Source organism: Cryptomeria japonica, chromosome 10 (genome assembly GCF_030272615.1).
Source record: "Cryptomeria japonica chromosome 10, Sugi_1.0, whole genome shotgun sequence".
Lineage (NCBI taxonomy): Eukaryota > Viridiplantae > Streptophyta > Pinopsida > Cupressales > Cupressaceae > Cryptomeria > Cryptomeria japonica.
Genome location: NC_081414.1, coordinates 92,282,319 through 92,304,386, shown reverse-complemented (window position 1 = coordinate 92,304,386; position 22,068 = coordinate 92,282,319). Strand labels below are relative to the sequence as shown.

The 22,068-nt window shown below is 37.0% G+C and overlaps 1 protein-coding gene across 1 annotated transcript in view; it reads left to right on the top strand.

The window, feature by feature from the left end:
- LOC131049617 (small ribosomal subunit biogenesis GTPase RsgA 1, mitochondrial) overlaps window positions 1–21,158 on the top strand; it is a 119,130-nt gene extending 97,972 nt beyond the window's left edge. The window contains exon 5 of the mRNA XM_057983675.2: window positions 20,952–21,158. Within this exon, the coding sequence (XP_057839658.2) occupies window positions 20,952–21,015 (64 nt within the window). The 3' untranslated portion in view covers window positions 21,016–21,158. The remainder of the gene's footprint in view (window positions 1–20,951) is intronic.
- Window positions 21,159–22,068: the final 910 nt, after the last annotated feature.

Sequence of the window (22,068 nt, the reverse complement as noted above, 5' to 3'; positions counted from 1 at the left end):
GTTGCTAGCATATAATTTCTAGTTTGCATGCTAAGTGTTTGTTAAAATGCCAATGGTGATATAGATGCATATTCATCATCAATTCTTTAATATTCTTGCATTATTAGTTGTTGCACATCATTTTAGACTTAGTATATTACTCCTAAAGATCTAATCAGCAAATCAAGTATCTTTAAAACTTCAAAAACTCAAAACAAGTTTCAATCAGCAAGTTCAAATTTGGTTAGGCTCACCATAGTTAAGCAATAAACAAATTGCCTAGATATTTCCTTGTGACTGTAGATGCTTATGTAGTGCTCTATATGTGACATAATGATTTGTGAATGTTTAGCTATTTGATGATCTAAAATGAACTAAGGTTTTGCCCTTTTATTCAATGCTCTAGCTTCTAAATTTAAATATTTTACACTTTAGTTAGTGGGAAATGAATACTTGGAGGCAACCTAGTATTGACCCATGATTGATTTTGATTTCAAAATTGAGGGGTCAATCTTGCATGGTAGATTTAGGGTCACATCCATAGTTTTGAATGAGACTAAAAATAATAGATTTGAGGGTTAGGTTTGGACTATTGAGGAACACAAATCTTGATTCTAACCACATGTTCCCATGTGGTTGTTTAAATGTGTTTTTTGTTTAAATTTGAGCAACTAGAATGTTCCAATGCAAATTTAATTATGGGAAAAGGATAAATTGGAACCTTTCCCTATTTTAATGGAGCAACTATTGTTTAGGAGTTGATAATAAGTTGTGGAAAAAAGAGGAGCTAGAAATAAGTAGCAATTATATATTGCCAAAAACGCTATGTGGCTCCACAATTTTCTTTCCTTCTTTTTTAACATTAGCCTCCTTTTTTTTTTTTTCAAATTTTAATTGCACAATTGTTATTAATATTGTTAGTACAAATCGAAAATGACTACTTAAAAATAAGCAAGAAACCAACACCACAAATAATTCCTAAATGAGTTGAGCAACTACTACTAACCAAAGCAAGCTAACCAGCCACATGGGTAAGTGCCAACTCTTGCTAGAAATGAACCACATGGACATTAGACCATTGCACTAGAGATTGAGTCAAAGTGAATCTAAAATGAGTTGGTTAAAGTGGGGGATGCATTTTTTACCTCTATATTTTGCCCCCAATTCGACTTGCATGTGAACTACCTTGAATCATGCATGCTAAAGGAAACAAACAACTAGCATGAAAGTAAATAATAAACACATGTAAAAAAGATATAGCTGTGCATGACATTGTATCTATGCTTCATATAGTGATATCTTCATCTTTTGATTTGTATACACGAGTTTCCATTAGTGGTATCTTATATAAACTAAAAGAGGCACAAACTACTTAGCAATGTCAACAATCAATATATAAAAGTAAAAGAGAAGTGTAGCATCATAAAGTAGACTATTGTAACTAAAAAAAAAGAGAGAGATTGAGAGAATCATTATAACTTGTAAAGGTCATTGAGTAGACCACTATAAGCACACTATCAAATGATTAAAAAAAAGAATAGCAGAGGATTACAATAAGTTTGAGAAGAGAACAAGTAATAAGTGAAAATATATAATCATAAATGCTCCATAAGCATGTAATGTCACAAATATATTGTGTGGCAAGCATTAGATAAGATATCAACACGTGATAATAAAAGATTTATGTAATAAAAGGCAATAAGGTGTACCCCTATGTTGTCCCAAGTGTGAGGACAAAGAACAGGTAAGAATAATTGATGTGCTAGATGTAAATATGTAAGCGTAAATATTACATATAGAAGTTAAGCATGTAAGAGAACATATATATGATAATATAAAACAAGATCACCTAAGTCAATGCTATATGAAAGTGAACAATATCGAAGAAGACAAATAATGTAAAGTGGGGAAACATAGCGAGGATCATGGATGAAAAAGATATGTGAGAGACATGTAAGGAGACTGGACATAACACAAAAGTAATAAAGGATGAACATATACAAAGTAAAATGAGAATGAAAGGATCAAAAAGAAAAGCATAAGCGAACAATGTTATGAGAAAATAGAATACATTAGAAAGGTGGATCACAATGAACATGGGGTTGGTGTTCCAATCTATCCACTACATTTCTAAAAAATGTGTTGTAGATTTTAAACACCAAATGTTAATTCTTAAATTACCTTTTTGAAAGAATTATGTTAAAATAGTATGTAGAATCCCTAATGCAAAAAAGTATATATATATATATATATATATAGAAGGATGAATCTTGGAAATTTTCTTTTGAACAAATCCTACCTTCAAAGCACTACATATTAAAATATCTCGATAGTAAACATCTTATTCATTCACAAAGCCTATTCTCGTAGAACTTTAACAATTATAAACTTAGTTGAATTTCTCCATGTCGTTGAGCAAATGAGAATTATGTAGCTATACATCCTACTCTATGCTCCCTTTGACCATGTATGCAACTTCATTATGCTTCAATTGATTATCCACACCACTAACCATGTGCTTTCCCTTATAGACACAAAACCATTATGTGGTTTTTATTTTAACCATGAAGCCAAAGCTATGTGCTCACTAAACAATGACTTCCTATATAAAAAATAACCGAACAGTTTTTTGCAAACAAAAAAATGCCTCCTGCCCAAGCTGCGATTTTGAAAAATTCTTTTGCCACCCTCAACGGTTTTCCTGTACGTAGTTCCATCACCGTGTTCCCTCCTAGTGATGCTCCTATGGACCATGGTGTAGTCATTGCACCTAGTGTTGTCGTAGTTGTTGCGTCTGAGTTCCATGCTCCCTGGGTGGATGGTGATACTGTCGTTCCCCATGGGGTTTTGATCGGTGCAAACCCTTCTGCACCCATGCCCCTTGGTTCTCTAGTTGTTGGTTTGGGAATGTTGGTACTCAAATTATTGGAGATTCCTCTCGGTTGGGTGATATTGATGGCAACCCTACTGTGGATGCTAATGCTCTACCTCGACCTTCCTTTTCTAGGAAGTGTAGCTTTGCTTGTGTGGCCAGATCTACTGCCCCGCCCTCCAGAGGGGTTCGTCCTCTTCCCTGTGCCAAGTCCTCCCCTGTGGTGGTTTGTGGATAGGAAGTTTTGGACAACATTGGGTTTTACCAAAGCTATTCTTTGGTGTGCAAATTCTCTGGGCTTTGGCCTTCTTTACCAGATCTTCATTCTTGGGTGAGAAATCATGGAAGCCTCTGGTTGCTCAGAATATTGAACTCTTTCCCTGTGCTAAGGGTTTTTTCATTGTTTCTTTTACATCTTCTTATGATTGTGACTAGATTTTGGGCAAGATGTAGGCTTGGGGAGTTCATCCCCTCTCTATTAAGCCCTGGACTACCTCTTTCAACTCCCTTACTGAACCGCTCAATGTGTGTCTAGTTTGGGTTCGACTTTCGAATCTTCATGTCCACTTTTGGGAACAATCTTGCTATGAGGCCATAGGAAACTCTATTGGTCATTTCTTGATGGTTGATGATGTCATGACTTCTATGGGTCACTACACCTTTTTTCGCATCTTGGTGGATATTGACATTTCCTCACCCCTCCCCAGGGATGCGGTTCTTATGGTTGGGGACTGGCCTTGGACCCAACCACAATACTTTGAGGGCCTCCCCTTTTGCTGCAGAAAATATTTTGCCACAAGTCATTTGGCATCAGACTGCTCTCTCCTGCGTCACAAGGGGATGGCTACTTGGTGGAAGGATGCCACCTTGGATCACTTGACTATTTATGCTACTGACTTGGTTGATGAGTCGCTCTCTGTCGATGATGTTGTCATCGATGCTACTGTTGTCCATGAGAATTCAACTTTTGTGGCTCCTAATTTGGATTCTACTCTTGTCGCCTCCAACTTCCATCTCTTCTCTACACCTATTGCTTCTTCTCATGATGCCACTCCTTTGCAACATCTTGTTGTTGTACTACAATAGTCCCTTGTTGTTCTACAACAATCAGTTGCTACCTTGCAATCGCACTCCCCTGAATCTACTGATGGTACCCAAGTGGGGACCTTACCGCTTGATGGTCCCAATGATAGTATCACCTTTACTGTTGTTTGTCGCAGAAGGGGAAGTTTTCCCCACCCCCCAGACCCCTCCTTGTCAAGACTCGAGTTTCCCTACCCCTACTTGAGTTGGGTCTGGGTTGTTGATTGTTTCTAAGGTTTTTGTTGTTGTAAAGTTGTCCATAGTCTCTGACTATGTTTGTTGTTCTAAATGTATTGTTGATAATCTCTAACTATGTTAAAGGGTTGATGCCCTAGTCAACACTGCTTTTTAATAAAAAAATAATGACTTCTTATATTAAAGTATTTACCTAATGTGTCACCCACATTAAATATGTATATGGTGTCTCCTACAACTTACACGTCCCTAAGAATGTCTATCATAGTGTGGCATTCACATTATAAGATGCACCACAACTAAATAACAATATTACATTATTACACAAGGAGTGCACTTTTCCCAACAATCTCCCCTTCATGTACATTACATAAGGGGTCAATTATCTACGAAATGATCTGCATAGCCATGTTCACCATCTAAAATTTCTCGTGCTTACATACTTCATCAAGCAATTGTAACAACTAGAACCACACATCAATGCACATTAACTAGATATGAATACAAGTGAACTTTTACATGATGATGACATTTTAGTTGTTATATAAATCATTGTTGTATCCTACTATACACCAAAATATGAACACGAACTTCGAAACCAAATTGCAACAAACAATCTTGAGTAGTTACTAAGTTCTCGCCTACATAGCTCAAACATTGACCACAACTAGTTGCTAACTTATCTAACTAACCACGCCATAAAACAATGTAAATAAACCCATTAGTTTAGGCTTCTTTCTATTCGTGTATATAGTCCAATCCACAATCTCAATTCCTTGTATAAATATTTTCTTGCACAAAATCTATCTCCATTGATAATGAATACATAGATATGCAAAAATATTGACCTCTATACTAGTTGAATGACACTAATATACCTCCTTAGAACTCCCACTACTTGGGCAATACCTAATCTAGTGTCAACCATGACATACAAAATTCCACCAAAGACACATAAAGAATGTGGTTCATGTCCCCTTCTAGTGAAAGAGCACATACGCAACTATGCCAATTTACAACATAACTTATTACAAAAACTATCTCTTGGTCACTATTCCAAAAAAAATTATTTGTTCTAGGTTCTCCATTTCACATGGAAAGAAAAGGTTAAAGAGCCCAAATTATTCATACTATCTTAAAAATATGACGAAGTACAATGATCACCAACATATTTAAAAAAACTAATAAAGAGATATGAGTAGACTGGTGACTCCTCAACACTCACAAGAACCCTAAAAGACCAAAAAAACTTCCACAAGAAAGAAAATGGAAAGAATAACTTGCTTTATTATGAATGCAAGAATGTATATGAAAATGTACATGAGAGGCCATGCCTTGCTTATGAAGGCAATGTGAGAGGAAGGATTAGATAAGATGTTGTCATGTTTCATAATCCTATACAATGCGACAACTAAAGTGTTGATCTATGTAGCTACAAGTAGTTGTGAAGTAGCTTTCATTAGATAAGATAAAATTATGTGACAACTAATCAATCTTCTGAAAGGACACCTAGGCCCTAAGTAAACTTAAGTCATGTGAATAAGTCCCTTACTAAGAACTAGCAAAAATGCTAGGTACAAGACCTTCACTATGTCCAAAACCTTAGTCACACCAATAATTTCCCTTAAATGCAACTTAGGGATTAGCTTATTATGCAAAGATGCAAGATTATTAGAATGGGATACGACAAAAAAATCATTTAAGGCACCCATGTATAATGCAAATGCAATGCTCTCATAAACGGATAAAACATTGTGGGACAAAACTCCCCTCCAAAAGAGAAAAAACAAACAAGAAAGGATGATGTATGGAGGACTCAATAATACCCCCAGACTACATCCATCATGAAATTGCAATCAATGATCTCCCCATAGGAAGTAAAGACTAAGACATTATATCACCCCATAAAGAAGAAGCTCCAATGTCGATGAAGTATGCTTGAAAACAAAAGATCATTTGACGCTTGCAAGAAAAACATATTCCCTTAAGAAGCAACAAATTCATGGGGTGTTGAAGAAGCCACTCCATGTCCAACTGAAAGAACTAGGAATGAAATCTCCAAACACATGTCTCTAAAAATTGAGTAGGAGTCTCCAAGATTGAATAGGCCACAACATAAGCATAGCCAAACTCAACCAAGAAACATGACAAATCCTGTGGAGGAAACTCATAAATATCTATCTCCAAATACAGTGAAGATGAGACAACAATTGTAATGAAAGTGTCGTCAAAGAGGAGAGAAAGCCCCTCAAATGTCTCCCAAATATGCAATATGAGACTCCACAAACAATCTTGAAACACCTATCAAATACTCATCCCAAAAAGCAAGATCTAAAACACTATGATCAACCTACTGAAGAGAAGCACTCAAATCTAAAGAATCAGAAGGTTGAGAAGTAGGAAGTTCAACACTAGTCTCAAGAATGTCAAGATTGAAGTGACCAAAATTCTCACAAACATGATTCTCCCGTTGATGAAAGGGTGTGACATCAGATAAAGGAACGTTACCATCATCAAGAGAAAAATGACAAAATTAATGCAAATGGGATGAATGGTCAACCACCCTTATAGCAATGATCTATCTAGTCTCTATGTCCCTAATGTGTACATAATTAAGAGTGAACCCAATTTATTTACTTTGTCCACTATGAGAAATTTGATAAACATAAAGGAGATTAGATTACAAGGAAGGTACACAAATCACATCGTTAAGGGTTCCCTCCCCCATGTCAATAGAACCTTTCCTGCAAAACCTCATGTATGTGTTTTTACCCGTCGATATGTTAGGTGAATTACAAGACTCATAAGAAGATAACATTTCTTTAGAAGATGTCATATAATAAGATGTCACTCAATCAATAAGTCATCTCCCATGTTTAGGAATTGTAGAGGCTTAGTGTGCTTTACCTTTCATTTTATCAAACCAATGTGAAGCTCCTATAGTCCCTAACTATGATGTTGAAGATGTTGTTAATTGTGAAACTAAAGAAGGAGACACTAATGAGGGCAGCAAGATGTTGTTCTTTTGAAGGTGTGTGAGTTCATCAATCTTCTTATCATAACACCTATGTTCATCATGTCCTTGTCTTTTACAATAAGCACATTTCAACTTCTTATTTTTAAATGATTCATCTTTAGAAAAGAGATTGGCTCATGGGTATGTTGTGAAGGAAAATCCTTAGCTTTCTCAATAGACTTAGGATCCTTATCATGATTCTTACCTTTGCCACTTGAAGCCTTTGGATTTGGACCTTTTGCAAGAAGAGCTTGAGACTTTGAAGACTTCAATGTGCCTATATGCCCTTATGAGCTGATTTGTAAATCCATCAAGAGAAGGCATTTTATTTACACTTCCTAAGGCATCCATAGTAGCATAAAATGTAAAAACAAACACTAAATAATCATGACCTAGGTTAGAGAGAACAAAGAGAATCAATTGTTCATCCTATTTAGTGATCCAACAATCAAATAACTAAAATTTAAGAGAATTGAGCTTTATGAAGTAGTTATGGATATTGTCAAAATCTAAAGGATTGAGACTCATTAGTTCATTCTCCAACTTACATTTCCTCATCTTATCTAGATTAACAAAGGGACACTCTAAGGTGGTCCAAATTTTATTAGGATTTTTACAAGATACAACATGATATCTAAGATCAAGATAATGGACATAACGAGAGTACTAAGAGATTCATCTCTTCTATCACACATTTTTCTTTTTTCTATAGCACTTGTCGATTCTGGATCTATGCCAAATGTGATTCTATCCAATGTCAATTTCAACAATAAAGTCTATAATTGTGATTTCCACTCATGATAGTTATATAGAGTTAGAAATACATATTTTGGAAAATCCATTATAAAATTAGAGAATGCAATAGAGAAACAACAAAATACCCCTCACAATACAAGCAATTAACCCCTTTGTTCAAGAAAAATTGATACTTGTAAATTTACAATAATGTATCCAAAAATTCGAAACTAGCTTCAAAATGATATTTTAAAATTTTAAAAATAAATCTATAAAAGGTGCATGTGCACAATTGAAGTGCTCCTAAATACCTTTCTGGTGCCTCTTGAATCGGGAAAAATGGAGTCTAGAGGAAAAAATTATATGCTTGGAACCTGGAAAAATGGCACAAAATAAAAATAAAAACTGCAAAATGCCTATACCACTAAGAAATTGAGAGCATTAATTTTTCCAAAATATTTTGTTTGAAATTTTTTTGCTTTTGTATGTGAAATTTATGCCTATTTGAAAAAGTAGACAATTACAGCCTAAGGGGCCACATGCTAGCACCAAGGGGCTACAAACCAGTCAGCTCTTGGTCACCAATATGAATAACTTGAGCATTGGGGCAAAACTAAAAATCACCAATGTTGGGCGACGGTCTGGTAGCTGGTAGGTGGGTGGTGAAGAACTAAGTCTAATACCTCCAATGTTTGCATTTTGTCATTTACTTATTTTGATCTGAGATTGACTCTTTATATGCTATTATGACTGTGTGTATATCATTCTTTTGTAGTATTGGCACCCATGAGGTGCATCTTGCTTATAGTTATATTCTTTTGTTCATATGATGTCACTGTTGATGTGGATAGTAGGTTATACTTGTAGTTTCAGTGATGATCATATATTCATGATGACTCTACGATGATGTGACATGATGTTATATGATGATGTCTGGATTATATCATGAGGATATTTTGGTTATGCTAAATATGATGTGGTTACTTAATGATGACTTGTTGATGTAATTTTGATTCAATGAGATATGATGTTGCTAACCATGATTATTATGTGAACCCGATTAGGGAATGATAAATTATGCTTTCAATTATACTGTGTTATATGTATATGTATGCATAGGTGTTTTTATGTCTTGGTTGATGCAAGTGTAGGGCATCAACTCCCCTTGGCTCCATAGATTTGAGCAAGCCCATATCCTCGACGGTGGTTACAGGAGATAACATAACGGCAAAATATGTTACCTAGACTTAAGCCATCATTCTTAATTTGCATTATTTTTCCTTGGTTCATATTATTATACATCCGGTTACCATTTCGGTAATGTCTGGTTACCCTTATGCATCATTGTAATGAATAGTAAAGATTATATGTGCATAGTTAGTTAGTTGTTAATTATCACTATTATAATATGTTTATTAATGATATTTTACTTCTATAGTGATAATTTAATAATTAAATGTGAATTATGCATTATATGTATTTAATTTAATGAGATTTAAATGATTTGTCTTTTGAGAGCTTTTGGCAACTTAATTGATTTTATAATCTAAATTTGAAATTAATATCTTTATATTCCAACTCCAAAAAGAAATATAATTTATATTTGTATTTTTATATTCTCTCAGAAGGGTCTTGAGTAAGTTTTGATTAATTTTGGATGGTGTCATGAGCATCCATTTGCAATTAGGGTTTCACTGGAGCCCAACTATGACACCTAGGGCTTAGCAATTTGTCCTATTTGTCGAATCGACCTTTGCAATTTAGGAAAAGGTCATGGATGATCATAAACATCTCTTAGACCTTATCCTATGGTTTGAGTGACCTTTTCTCTCATTCTTACAAAGTTTGGAGTGTTTAGCCTTCTGCATGTTCATAGTTGGTAAGCTACAATTTGACCTAATCTTGAGGTTTGTGCATTGTTCATGAATATGTTATGTATGTTCACAAGTAATTACTTTGAAAAAAAAAATTTCCATGTATTACTTGTATGATTTTCTCATGTCCTCTAGCAATCCTTGGTGGGGCATTACATCTAGTATTACAACCCATGTCCAAATCATGGAAGCTCTAGTGTATATATGCTCATTGAATTTGGCATGAGTGGTGTGTGTTTGTTATACTATATTATTTGATGCTTATCATTTTATACACATTGCCTTAGCATGGCTTATAGATATGCTTATGCTTCCTCTGATGAACTCATTATTGTGTTATGAAGGATGCATCCTTGTTGTAGTGCGTCATTGAATCCTCATTAGGAGAATCATTAGGAGGAGCATTAAACTAACCATCAGATTGAGTGGAATCTAGAGAAACAAGGTGGTGGTTAGGATGATGGAATTGGTGGTCCCAAGGTGCTTAATTTGTTACAAGACATCATATCTCATTTGGGCCCTCCATAGGAGGTATCTTTACAAGACGAGTCTTGTCCATCTCAACAGTGTGAGAGAGAATCTTCTTGTAGTCCTAGCCTTTCTAGAGTTGTTCTTAGGAGAGAGCACACAGAGAAGAGTAGGATAGAATTTATGAAAGTCATATGTGAGATCTTCTTAGGTCTTATCCACCTACTTTTGAGGTCACTACTGGTGGTACTGAGGTAGAGACTTGGTTGATAAACCTTGATTGGTGCTTTGCTATGCACCCATGCATCAACAATATTAAGGCTCATTGAATCATTATGCATCTAGAGCTTTTGCATCTACATGGTGGTATATAGAGGTGCATAATCTCCACTTATACATTGCCTCAGTATGATGGAAGATCTTTTTAGAGAGATTCTATCACATTTCCCTTTGATGCATTATCATCGGAGGTATGTCAATGAGTTCCATGAGTTACATCAAATGGCCATGATTGTAGATCAGTATGATCATTAATTCATCAAGCTCGAGCAATATGCTAGCATTTTTTATGATGAGCCTATGTTAGTGCATCAATTTGTTTGGGGCCTTAATTTTTGTATCAGTGGTGGTGTTCAGGTCTTTGAGACCAAGACTTTGGAGGTTGTCCTAGATAAGGCAATATTGCTAGAGGAGAATCTAGCTAGAGGACTGGGAGGTCAAATAGGAGTATAGGTTGGTAGTGCACCTTCAATTGGTTTAGGAGTATAAGGAACTTAGTCTCAACCCACGGGATCATCTAGAGCACACTTTGTACCTCCTAGGGTAAGTCGGCTGCAACATCAGGGGCACAGGTCCTCCTAGAATCATTCTAATAGATAAATTTTTAGGATACATCGTCTTCCAAATCATCATAGGAGGGGTTATACTTTAGAGCCTCATCGTAGTTAGCCATCTCAGAGTGCAATACATAGCTCTAGTAGGGGAAGTTATCATCGGTCCAGTGCACCTTCCGTAGGTTGTAGGTATGGTAGAGGAGGATGTTATACTTTTTGTCAACATGGTTAGATAGCAGTCTAGTGTCCTAAGAGATCAATTTCAAGACCTAGTTAGAGACAAGCCACCTCTAAGCCTATAATTGGGGATACATGTAGATCTCATAGGTTATTTGTAGCAATTGATAATCATCAAGTTTCACATCAGGGCATAATCATTGAGACTTTAGGTTTGTTATGTGGTATTTCTATCTCTATCTTATTTGATTTTGGTGCTTTAGATTCCTTTATCCTTTTCTTGTTGAGTGATGTGGGCTTGTGGAAGCAAGGCAAATGATAGTTAGTAGGTTGAGTTAGCTACTAGTTCTAAGGAGGTTGTATATTCAATAGTTTGTGGTTGTGTATTTGATTTGGCACCTTCATTACCAACGTAGACCTTTGTATCCTTCATTTGGGTTCTTATGGATTTTTTGGGCATGTATTGCTTGGATGCTCATTATGCTTGCATTGGTTGTTGGCATAAGTCGGTTAAGTATTTGGATTATGGTGGAAAGAGAGTTGAGCTTGTAAGAGTTCAAAGCCCCATTTCCTTATGCATGATCTTGGCTATACAGTTGAAGTGGTGTATGCAACAACGTTGCTAGTTATTTTCCAGTGAGTGATCTTGATGAGGGTCAGAATTAGGAGGTTTCTCTTGATGATCACCCTATTCTTCATGAGTTTGTAGAAGCATTTCTAAGACATATCCCAGGCATGCCGCCTAAGCATGATATAGAATTTCACATTGATTTTTTTCTAGGAGATAAGCCTATATCCAAGGCACCTTATCGTATGACCACTCAAGAGTTGAGTGAAATTAGTTTACAATTAGAGGAGTTGTCAGCTAAAGGCCACATTTTTCCTAGTGTTTCCCCATGGGGAGCACTTGTTATCTTTGTTAAGGAGAAGGATAATCCTCTTCATTTGTGCATTGATTTTTGGTAGTTTAACAAAGTGAAAATGAAGAATCGATATCCATTTACAAGGATCGATGATTTGTTTGATTATATGAAGGGATGTAGAGTGCTCTCTAAGATTCACCTCAAGTCAAGGTATCATCAATTTAGCGTACATGAGGCCAACATTCATTGGATTGCATTTCACACTAATAATGGATATTATGAGTTCACCATTGTCCCATTTGGGTTGACTAATACACCTTCATACTTTATGAATTTGATGAATGGAGTGTTTTGCACCTACCTTGATCGATTTGTCCTTGTATTTCTTGATGATATATTGGTATATTCAAGGATGATGGAGGAACATGAGGTCCACTTGCATCAGGTTTTGCAGAATGTTCGCTACCACCAGTTATATGGCAGCTTGGCCAAGTACAAGTTCTTTCAAACCGAATTGAGATATTTGGGCCATATCATCTTAGGAACTCGGGTATCTCAATTGATCCCTCTAAGATTCAAGCTATTGTGGATTGGTCATTGTCAACTAATGTCTCAGAGGTTTGTAGTTCCATGGGCTTGGTAGGATATTATTGTCATTTTATGAAGGAATTTTCTAGGTTATCACATCATATTACTCGTCCTCGGAGGAAAGGGAAGAAGTTTGTTTGGTCATAATAGTGTGAGGCAGATTTTCAAGTTCTTAAGGGGCGCTTGACCAATGCACCTATCTTGGCAATGCCACATCCAGTAAAATATTTTGTTGTTTGCATTAATGCATCATTGGAGGGTTTGAGGGCACTTCTTATGTAGCATGTACATGTGATTGCATATGAGACTCATAAGCTCAAGGATCATGAGTTGAAATATCCTACCGATGATTTAGACTTAGCAACAATTGTTCATGTACTTGTGCATTGGAGGCACGTTCTTTTGTTGAGTTGCATAGTGATCATTGCAGTTGTAGTACAAATTTACTCATTCAAACCTTAATTCTAGGGAGTGTCACTGGATGGACTTCCTTTGTGAGAGTGATTTTGATGTCCACTACATTTAGGGTACGAGAATATTGTTGCAGATGCCTTGAGTAGGAGACATGAGATTTCGGTGATGGCCCCTGGTGTAGATTTGTGGAGTCGTATCCTTGAGGCTATTCCTATAGACATAAGATATCAAGAGGTGAGAGCACAAATTGAGTCAACGAGAGTCCTTGAGGGTCAATTTTTTGGATATTCTTTGGAGTCAGATGGATTATTGCAAATTATTGGTCGTATATGTGTACCTCTTGCAAATGATCTTCATACTTTAGTTTTGACCAAGGCACATCTTGCTCCTTATTCAGCACACCCCAGCATCAAGAAGATGCATGAAACCTTAGACATTTGTATCATTGGGCAAGGATGAGGCATGATATTGTGGACTTGTGTCTAGTTGCCTAGAGTGTTAGAGGGTGAAGGTGGAACATCGTCATCGTGTAGGTCTCTTGTAGTTGCATGTTGGGAAAATGGTGTTGTACACCTTGCATAATAATGTTTTATTGTTGTATTATTTTATTATTGTGTGAGGTGAACATGGAATTATATTGTAATATCATATTGTATTGTTGCACCTAGGAGCACGTAGAAGGACGTGCAACATGTAGAGATTCTCTTGGAATATTCTTGTAACCACATGATGAGTTGTATTGACACATTGGTATTATTATATTGTACATTTATTTAATATTAGGAAATGTAATTTTGATGAAGTACCCAATATTAAATGTGGGTCAAGGGTAAGTAGGAAAAATATTATCTTTTATTGTCACATTGTTTTGGGCACATGGTTTTAATGTAATACCACTTGGCATTTTTGTGGGAGCTTGTCTCTAAAAAAGTACCACAAGGGTAGTTTGGGTTGGTCAGTTAGCCAGTTTAGCATTTGTGAAGGAGGAAGCATGGCATGGGATGTGTGGATTCATGCTTGTTCACATGAAGTGCTTTTTTGATGGTTGGGTTTTCAAAGGCTTTCCATAGTTGTATTGTAATGGATGCATTGCTGATAATACATGGTGGATGATGCTTTTGGAGGCTGGGGTTTTCCCTAGTGAGGATTTTCCCAAGATATATCTTGTGTCACATTTTCATGGGTATGTTGTCTATTCTTTGCATGTGGATTCTATGTATTGATTTGATTAAAATTTGAATTGGGTTATGTGGAAATTGTCATAAAGTTGGTTGCAAGTTTCCTTACAATGCATCTCATTCCTAAGTGGAAATGGGACACAATTTCTATGAATTTTATGGTAGGGTACCTATGTCATTGTGTCATCATGATGCTATCATGGTTACAGTTGATAGGTTGTCCAAGGTGGCACACTTCTCCCTCATCGGATCTTCCTATATTGTTGCTTCGATGGCACATATTTTCATGGTGTATATATGATTGCATGGGATACCTCATAGGATCATATCGAATCAGGACCTAGTATGCACTTCTACATTTTGGACTTCTCTACAATATCCATTGGGGGCCCAACTTAATTTTAGTTATGCATATCATCTCGAGACCAACAGAGAGAGAGAGAGAGAGAGTTAATTAGGTGTTGAAGGATATGCTTCACATGTATGTGATGGATCTACAGTCTTTTTGGAAGGACTATTTGTACCTGGATGATTTTGCCTATAGTAATGGGTACCATAGTTCCACTGACATGCCTCCTTTCCAAGCATTGTATGGTCGTTCGTTTCGTACTCCATTGAGTTGGGATCATCTAAAGGACCGTGTTCTTTTGGGTCTTGAGATTCTTCAAGATATGGAGCATCAAGTAGTCTGTATCAAAGAGCATTTGACCACAACTCAAAATAGATAGAATAAATATGTCAATGCCCATAAGATAGATCGCCAATTCTCGATAGGTGATTGTATGTTCTTGAGTGCATCCTCGAAAGAGCCATATCCATTATGGGATTGGTCATGTTTCCCACTGCCTTCCTCCACCACCCAACCTCTCTCGCATCCATGATGTGTTCCATGTTTCAGTGCTTAGTGTTGGTGTAAATAATTATTCATCTTGGATATTATTACACTTTACTTAAGTTTACTTAGGAAATGCATTTCATAGTAGTTTGGGTATGAGACACTTGGGTGTTTGTGCCACATTGGGATAGTGTGTGTAGGAGAAATTCCACCTTTTATGGTGTTGATCTTGTTGTTACACTCCACATTCAGTGGGTGATCCACCTCATGTGGACTATTATATTATTTCTGCTACCTACCCACACCTATTCCTACCTACCCTTGTTTCTTATTGAGCCACATGTCATGTTTGTGTGCTCACATATCCCTAACCTTGCCTATATAAGTAAGCTCATCTACATTGTATGTAATTGATATTATTGATCATTTTCTATTGATGAGAATATAGTTTATTCTTGTCCTATATTGTGTCTCTATTTTGTACATTTCATTGAGCTCTTTGATCTTGGCAAAATCTCACATGGTATCAGAGCCATTGGGGCTTCATTGATTCGTCTTGAAGAGGCATTATTGCAACGTCAAGAGGCAGATCTGAAGAGCAGCATCTTTTGGAGGCGTCCTAGACCAGATCCGACCTCGCCATTGCATCTAGAAGGTCGTTTCCATGAATTTTGGTTATAAAGTCGGCCTATTTTGGTGAGAAATTTTTTTTCGCCAATATTACTATTATTGTATGAATTTCAAAAAAAAATTATATTTTCCAAAAAATAAAAAATAAAAAAAAAATTCGTCAAAAAAAAAAAAAAAATTTAAAAATATTTCAAAAAAAAAAATTTCGGAAAATTTATAAAAAAAAAAAAAAAAATTGTTTTTGGGGGGTCCGCAGACCCCCCCCCCCCCCTGACCTTTGTACTCCGCAGGGTACCACTGATCTCCGTTGCCCGTACTCTCCACTGGCGACCGTGCCATCTCTTCTGTCCCCTCGGCAGCCGCGTCCTATACCTGCTCCGGTCGCTGTGCTCACAGTTCCCATCATCCGGGGTTTGCTGCTGCTCCGGCCCAGTCCTCCATCGCCAGAAGACCCCGCCGACCCCCGGACTCCCTTCTACTAGCGCAGGCACCCGACCTCCGGCAGCCACCTCTCCGTCGGCACCCGACTTCAAGCGGCCCTGCACCTTCCGCCACGCGGTCTCCGGGACCCCACCACGCGGCGCACACACAGCCCCGCCGGCAATCGCCACCGCCTTCCGGCGACCGCCGCCGGTTCTTCGGCATTTTCCGGGCACCACCCGCCAGTTTCCAGCGACCGCCACCATGGCCAGCCTGTGCGCCCAGTTAGCAGCCCAGTTGGCTGCCCAATCACCGCCACATCAGCAACCAAATCACCCTGCCACGTCAGATTTCCGTACTGCCACATAAAAAAATTTCGGCCAACCAGATCGCGCCACGTTAGTAGTCTATACTGTACGGACACCCAGTCAGCAGGGAGGTGAAGTTTTCACGACGGTCATACGGTCGTCAAATTTAACCCTGCATTTTGCTGACATCATCATTTTTCAAAAATTTGCAGGCCCCTCTCATTGAGCTTTTTGATTTTGCAGTTCAACTTCAAATGGTCATATCTTACTCATTTTTGCTCTTTTTTTGGTGCAATTTTTTTGGAAATGGGCTAGAATTTCATGTACTTTCACGTGGTGGAATTATTTTCTGATTTTGATGGACAGATTTTTCAGAATTCTCAGTTTTTGGTGACTATACCTGTCCAATCCTCGTTTCTGCAACTTCCAGGTCTCCGTTCAGGCTCATACGAACTCCTTTTCAAGTGCCGTTTTTTTTCTAAAGTGTGTTATTTTTTGTCTACTCTCAGAATATGCTATCAGTTTGCAGCAATTGTGGGTATAAATTTTACTTTCATCATATGGTCTTATTTGGCCAATTTGGCATTTGTATTGCATAGATCTATCTTTCTGATCTTTTTCTTTGTAGTTCTCAGCCTATTGGGGCAGTTGTAAAACCAAATCAGAAGTCCACCTTGCCATTGTTTGCAAGTGGCCTATTGTACACGCACTACATATAAAGTGCCAAAATCATCATTTTTGGGGGGGTACTTTGATTGAGTGAATTTGGGGGGGTGTATCTTGTGCTTTTGTGCTATTGTGTTCCTTCCTTTTTGCTGCTATGGATTCTTCTAAGTTTCCTCTTTTAACTCTTCATAATTATGCTACTTGGAAAATTGATGCATGGAGTAAACTTATGGAAAAAGGACTCACTCATTACATTGATGGAACTATTATTGCTCCCACTGATCCTAAGGTTGATCCAGTTGGTCACTTGGATTGGCTCACTAAAAATATCATGGCAATTGGTACCTTAAGAAAGTATGTATCAAAGGATCTCATTTTTCATATTGAGAAATGTACTCTAATCAAGGATGCTTGGAAAAAGTTTCAAGACTTGTATGGTCAAGTTGATGAGATTAGGGGATATCAAATTGATAGTGATCTCACCATGTTAGATCCCAAGAAATTTGATACTATACAAGATTATGTCACTAAGGCAAATGAGTTGAGGGCACAACTCAAAGATTGTGGCATTGATAAGAAGGATACTCAATTGATATTCAACTTGATAGGCAAGCTTCCACAAGAATATGCAGCATTTGTTTCTAGTTTCCAAACCCATAGGATGACAATGGGTTCAAGCTGCACAATGCCTACATTTGATGCTTTCAATGAAATGTTGATGATGGAACAAACTAAGTTGATAAGCATGGGCATTCTTAAGGCTTCTAAGTCTCAAGCATTAGTGGCAAATCAAGCGAACAAAGGAAATCAAGGAAAGGACAACTCAAACAAGAAGAAATGGCAATCAAAGCCTAAGGAAAAAGCACCATCTTCTCCACAATAAGGAGATTCATCCTCTTCTAAGAGAGATAATTCACCAAAGAGGGAGAGACCTACTTGTGCCTATTGTAAAAATATTGGTCATGAGGAGCATCGTTTCCATTCTAAGAAGATTGATGAGCTCACACATATCATCAAAAAGCATAACATTGATTTGCCTAAAGTCTACAAGAAGGATGATTCATCAACTTCCACTTCCTCACATTCCAAAGGAAAAGGGCAAGCATTCATGGCTTCTACAAGTGGGAAGACTCACTCTTTTGGGACAAGAAAAGGAAAAGCTTTATGTGCTACTATCAGTCATGATTCAGAGAGATGGCTTCTAGATTTAGGGGCTTCTCATCATATGGCATCTTCGCAGTCTATGTTCTCTACATTTGAGCCTTGCACCATGCCACAGATTTTGATGGGCAATCATACATACATGGATGTGATTGGGAAAGGATCTATTGACATTGGGGATAACTCCTTCAATGATGTGTTGTGTGTACCCCACTTGACAAACAATCTCCTTTCTATCTATCAAATCACACATGGTGCATCGAAGAGAGTTGTGGAGTTCACACCTGACTCAATTTTCATTAGAGACTTGGAGACTAGTGCTATCATTGCGACAGGGGTGGTTGATCATGCATCTCGGTTATACTCCTTTTCAGATTTTGTTGCATGGGGACTTGAACATGGGGACATGATTCTACACATGATGATCACACTTCTTGTGATGGTTCAGATTTTGAGGAGAACTTTGGGCACTTGAACATGGGGATTCTCACATGTGACCCCATTCTTGAGCCTTGTATTTCATCTCCTCATATTGATATCATATCACCTATTGCACCTGATGATGTGGATAGTGCGACAGTTTTGCCTTCATGTGATTCAGTGCAGCAGGATATTCATTGTCTTCCAGCTTCAGATTCATGGGATGATTACTTGACAAACATTGCAGGTTTATTTATGGAATCCTACATTGCAGATTTGGGAGACATCATTGATGACATTCATCTTCTCTTTGATGAAGGTGATCCTTCTTCGATTGTTGCGAGGGAACACTCTGACCCTCTTGTTCATTCTCTACATTATCATTCTTTCGAGGTTGATATGATTGTGGATACTTATGTACTGCAGTTGGAGGAGGTCTCTTTATTTTTTGAGGAGACATGTGAGTCTTTGGGACATGTTCTACATCCATCTCCACTAGATCTTGGAGTGCCTTTTTCAGCAGTGTGGCACAGTTTACCACCTTTAGAGGGGGTATCTTTTAGCATCGACATGGGGACACTTGAGCAGTTTTCAAAGATTCCTTTCATCATGAGTTTTCTTCATACATCTTCCCTTCATGATTGGGGAGACTTCATGGATACACCTTTGGTTTTGTTTCTTCCTAAGGGGAGGAATGTTGTTCGACGTTCGTGGAGCAGTTTCTTCATACATCGAGCTTCTATCATTGGTGTAGATTCCACATTGGGGGGGGGGGCTTCCTAGCTTCTCTTCTTCTCTCATATGGGGGGGACTTTTTCCTCACATGGGGTTTTGTTCCTCACATTCTTCTATGAGAGTTCTCTTGTATGTTTTTCATCTCTCTTTTGGGGGAGGGTTTTTTCCCATTGGGTTTTTCTCTCTTTCCCCACTTTGTGAGAGATTTCATTGCATTGGTTTGCATGCATTTGCATTTGTACATGGGTACCTAACATGGCCTAGTAGTCGGGACCCATCTTGCATTGCTTAGTTGCATTGTAGACTTAAAGTGCATTCCCCTAAATTGCACTTAAGGGGGGGTGTTGGTGTAAATAATTATTCATCTTGGATATTATTACACTTTACTTAAGTTTACTTAGGAAATGCATTTCATAGTAGTTTGGGTATGAGACACTTGGGTGTTTGTGCCACATTGGGATAGTGTGTGTAGGAGAAATTCCACCTTTTATGGTGTTGATCTTGTTGTTACACTCCACATTCAGTGGGTGATCCACCTCATGTGGACTATTATATTATTTCTCCTACCTACCCACACCTATTTCCTACCTACCCTTGTTTCTTATTGAGCCACATGCCATGTTTGTGTGCTCACATATCCCTAGCCTTGCCTATATAAGCAAGCTCATCTACATTGTATGTAATTGATATTATTGATCATTTTCTATTGATGAGAATACAGTTTATTCTTGTCCTATATTGTGTCTCTATTTTGTACATTTCATTGAGCTCTTGATCTTGGCAAAATCTCACACTTAGACAATATATTCCTGACATGACCCATGTTCTTGATTAGGGTTCTTTATAGGTTGAGGAAAAACAACTTTCTTTGGATCCCATGTGCATCCATTAGAGTTGAAGGTTGACCCTCAAGGGTCGATACATAGAGTGGGTAAGGGTCCAATGGGACCCAAGTGATGAGACTTGAGCCACATAGGGGGATGCTACGTGGTTGAGAGAGTTGTACCCCTTATCTATTTGCAGGCTTTCAAGAGTAAGCCTAGTCCTAGGGTTAGGATCATAATCCCTCTCATGTTTTTATTCTATCATTTGTTTATTTTGATCCAAGATAGACTCTTTATATGCTATATTATGATTGTTTGTATATCATTCTTTTGTATTGGCACTTGTGAGGTACATCCTACTTATAGTTATATTATTTTGTTTATATGATATCACTGTTGATGTGGATAGTAGGTTATACTTGTAGTTTTAGTGATAATCATATATGCATGATGGCTTTACGATGATGCGATATGATGTTATATGATGATGTCTAGATTATATTATGAGGATATTTTGGTTATACTTATTATTATATGGTTACTTAATGATGCCTTGTTGATGTAATGTTGATTTAGTGAGATATAATGTTGCTAATCATGATTATTATGTGACCCCAATTGAGAAATAATTAATTGTGCTTTCAGTTATCTTATGTTATATGTATATGTATGCACAGGTGTTTGTATGTTTTGGTTGATGCATGTATAGGTCATCGACTCCACCTAGCTCCACAGGTCTGAGTATGCCCATAGATCACTGGCGATGGCTACAAGAGAGAGCACAATGGCCAAATATGTTGCCTAGCTTCAAGTCACTATTCCTAATTTGGACGATTTTTCCTTAATTCATATTATTATACCTCTGGTTACCATTTTGGTAATGCTTGATTACCCTTATGCATTATTGTGAGTGACTAGTAAAGATTGTATTTGCATAGCCAGTAAGTTGTTAATTGTTGCTATTATAATATGTATATTAATGATATTTTACTTCTATAGTGATAATATAATAATTAAATGTGAATAATACCTTATATGTATTTAATTTAATGATATATAAATGATTTGTCTTTTGGGAGATTTCAAGAGCTTAATATATTTTATAATTTAAATTTGAATTTAATATATTTATATTCCAACTCCAAAAAGTGAAATATAATTTGTATTTGCAGTTTACTTTTCAACACTTAATTTTATCTTCCCCTAAATTCTCCTCTCAAACCTTGCATGGCAAATTTGAATTGTTGATATTGGAGTATTAGATGCTTGAAAATTTGTGGGTAGGAGCTTAAAAGAATTGAGTTGCAAATCGCATTGGGTTGTCTAGAACTTGTGAGCTTTCTCAGAGTGTTTGGTCTTCTTTTCTATTTTGAAGTTTCTCCAATTGAAGGAAATTTTTCTTGATTTCTCTTTTGATTCTTGATTTAAATGCTTGATTCTTGTTGCAAGTATTTTATTATTGGATTTAGATCCTTTCTACAATGTGAATTGGTCTTTTAGTGGAGTTTTGAATTTATAATTTTGAAATTTTGAAAATCGTGTTTTATAAAAGGAAACTCTAGCCATGTTTTTGTGTATTCATAAAATGTTGTTTAAATCACATTTTTAAGGATATTGTTCACCTATGAACCAATAGGTTTTTTCAGAATTTTGATTGGGCATGTTTGAAAATTCAAGCTTTTTGGAGGTCCATCAATGGTGATGTCCTCCATAATTAGTTTTTGGTACATTTTGGCTTTTTGAGAAAATTGAAATTTGATGTTAAAAATGTGATATTATTATATGGAATATTTA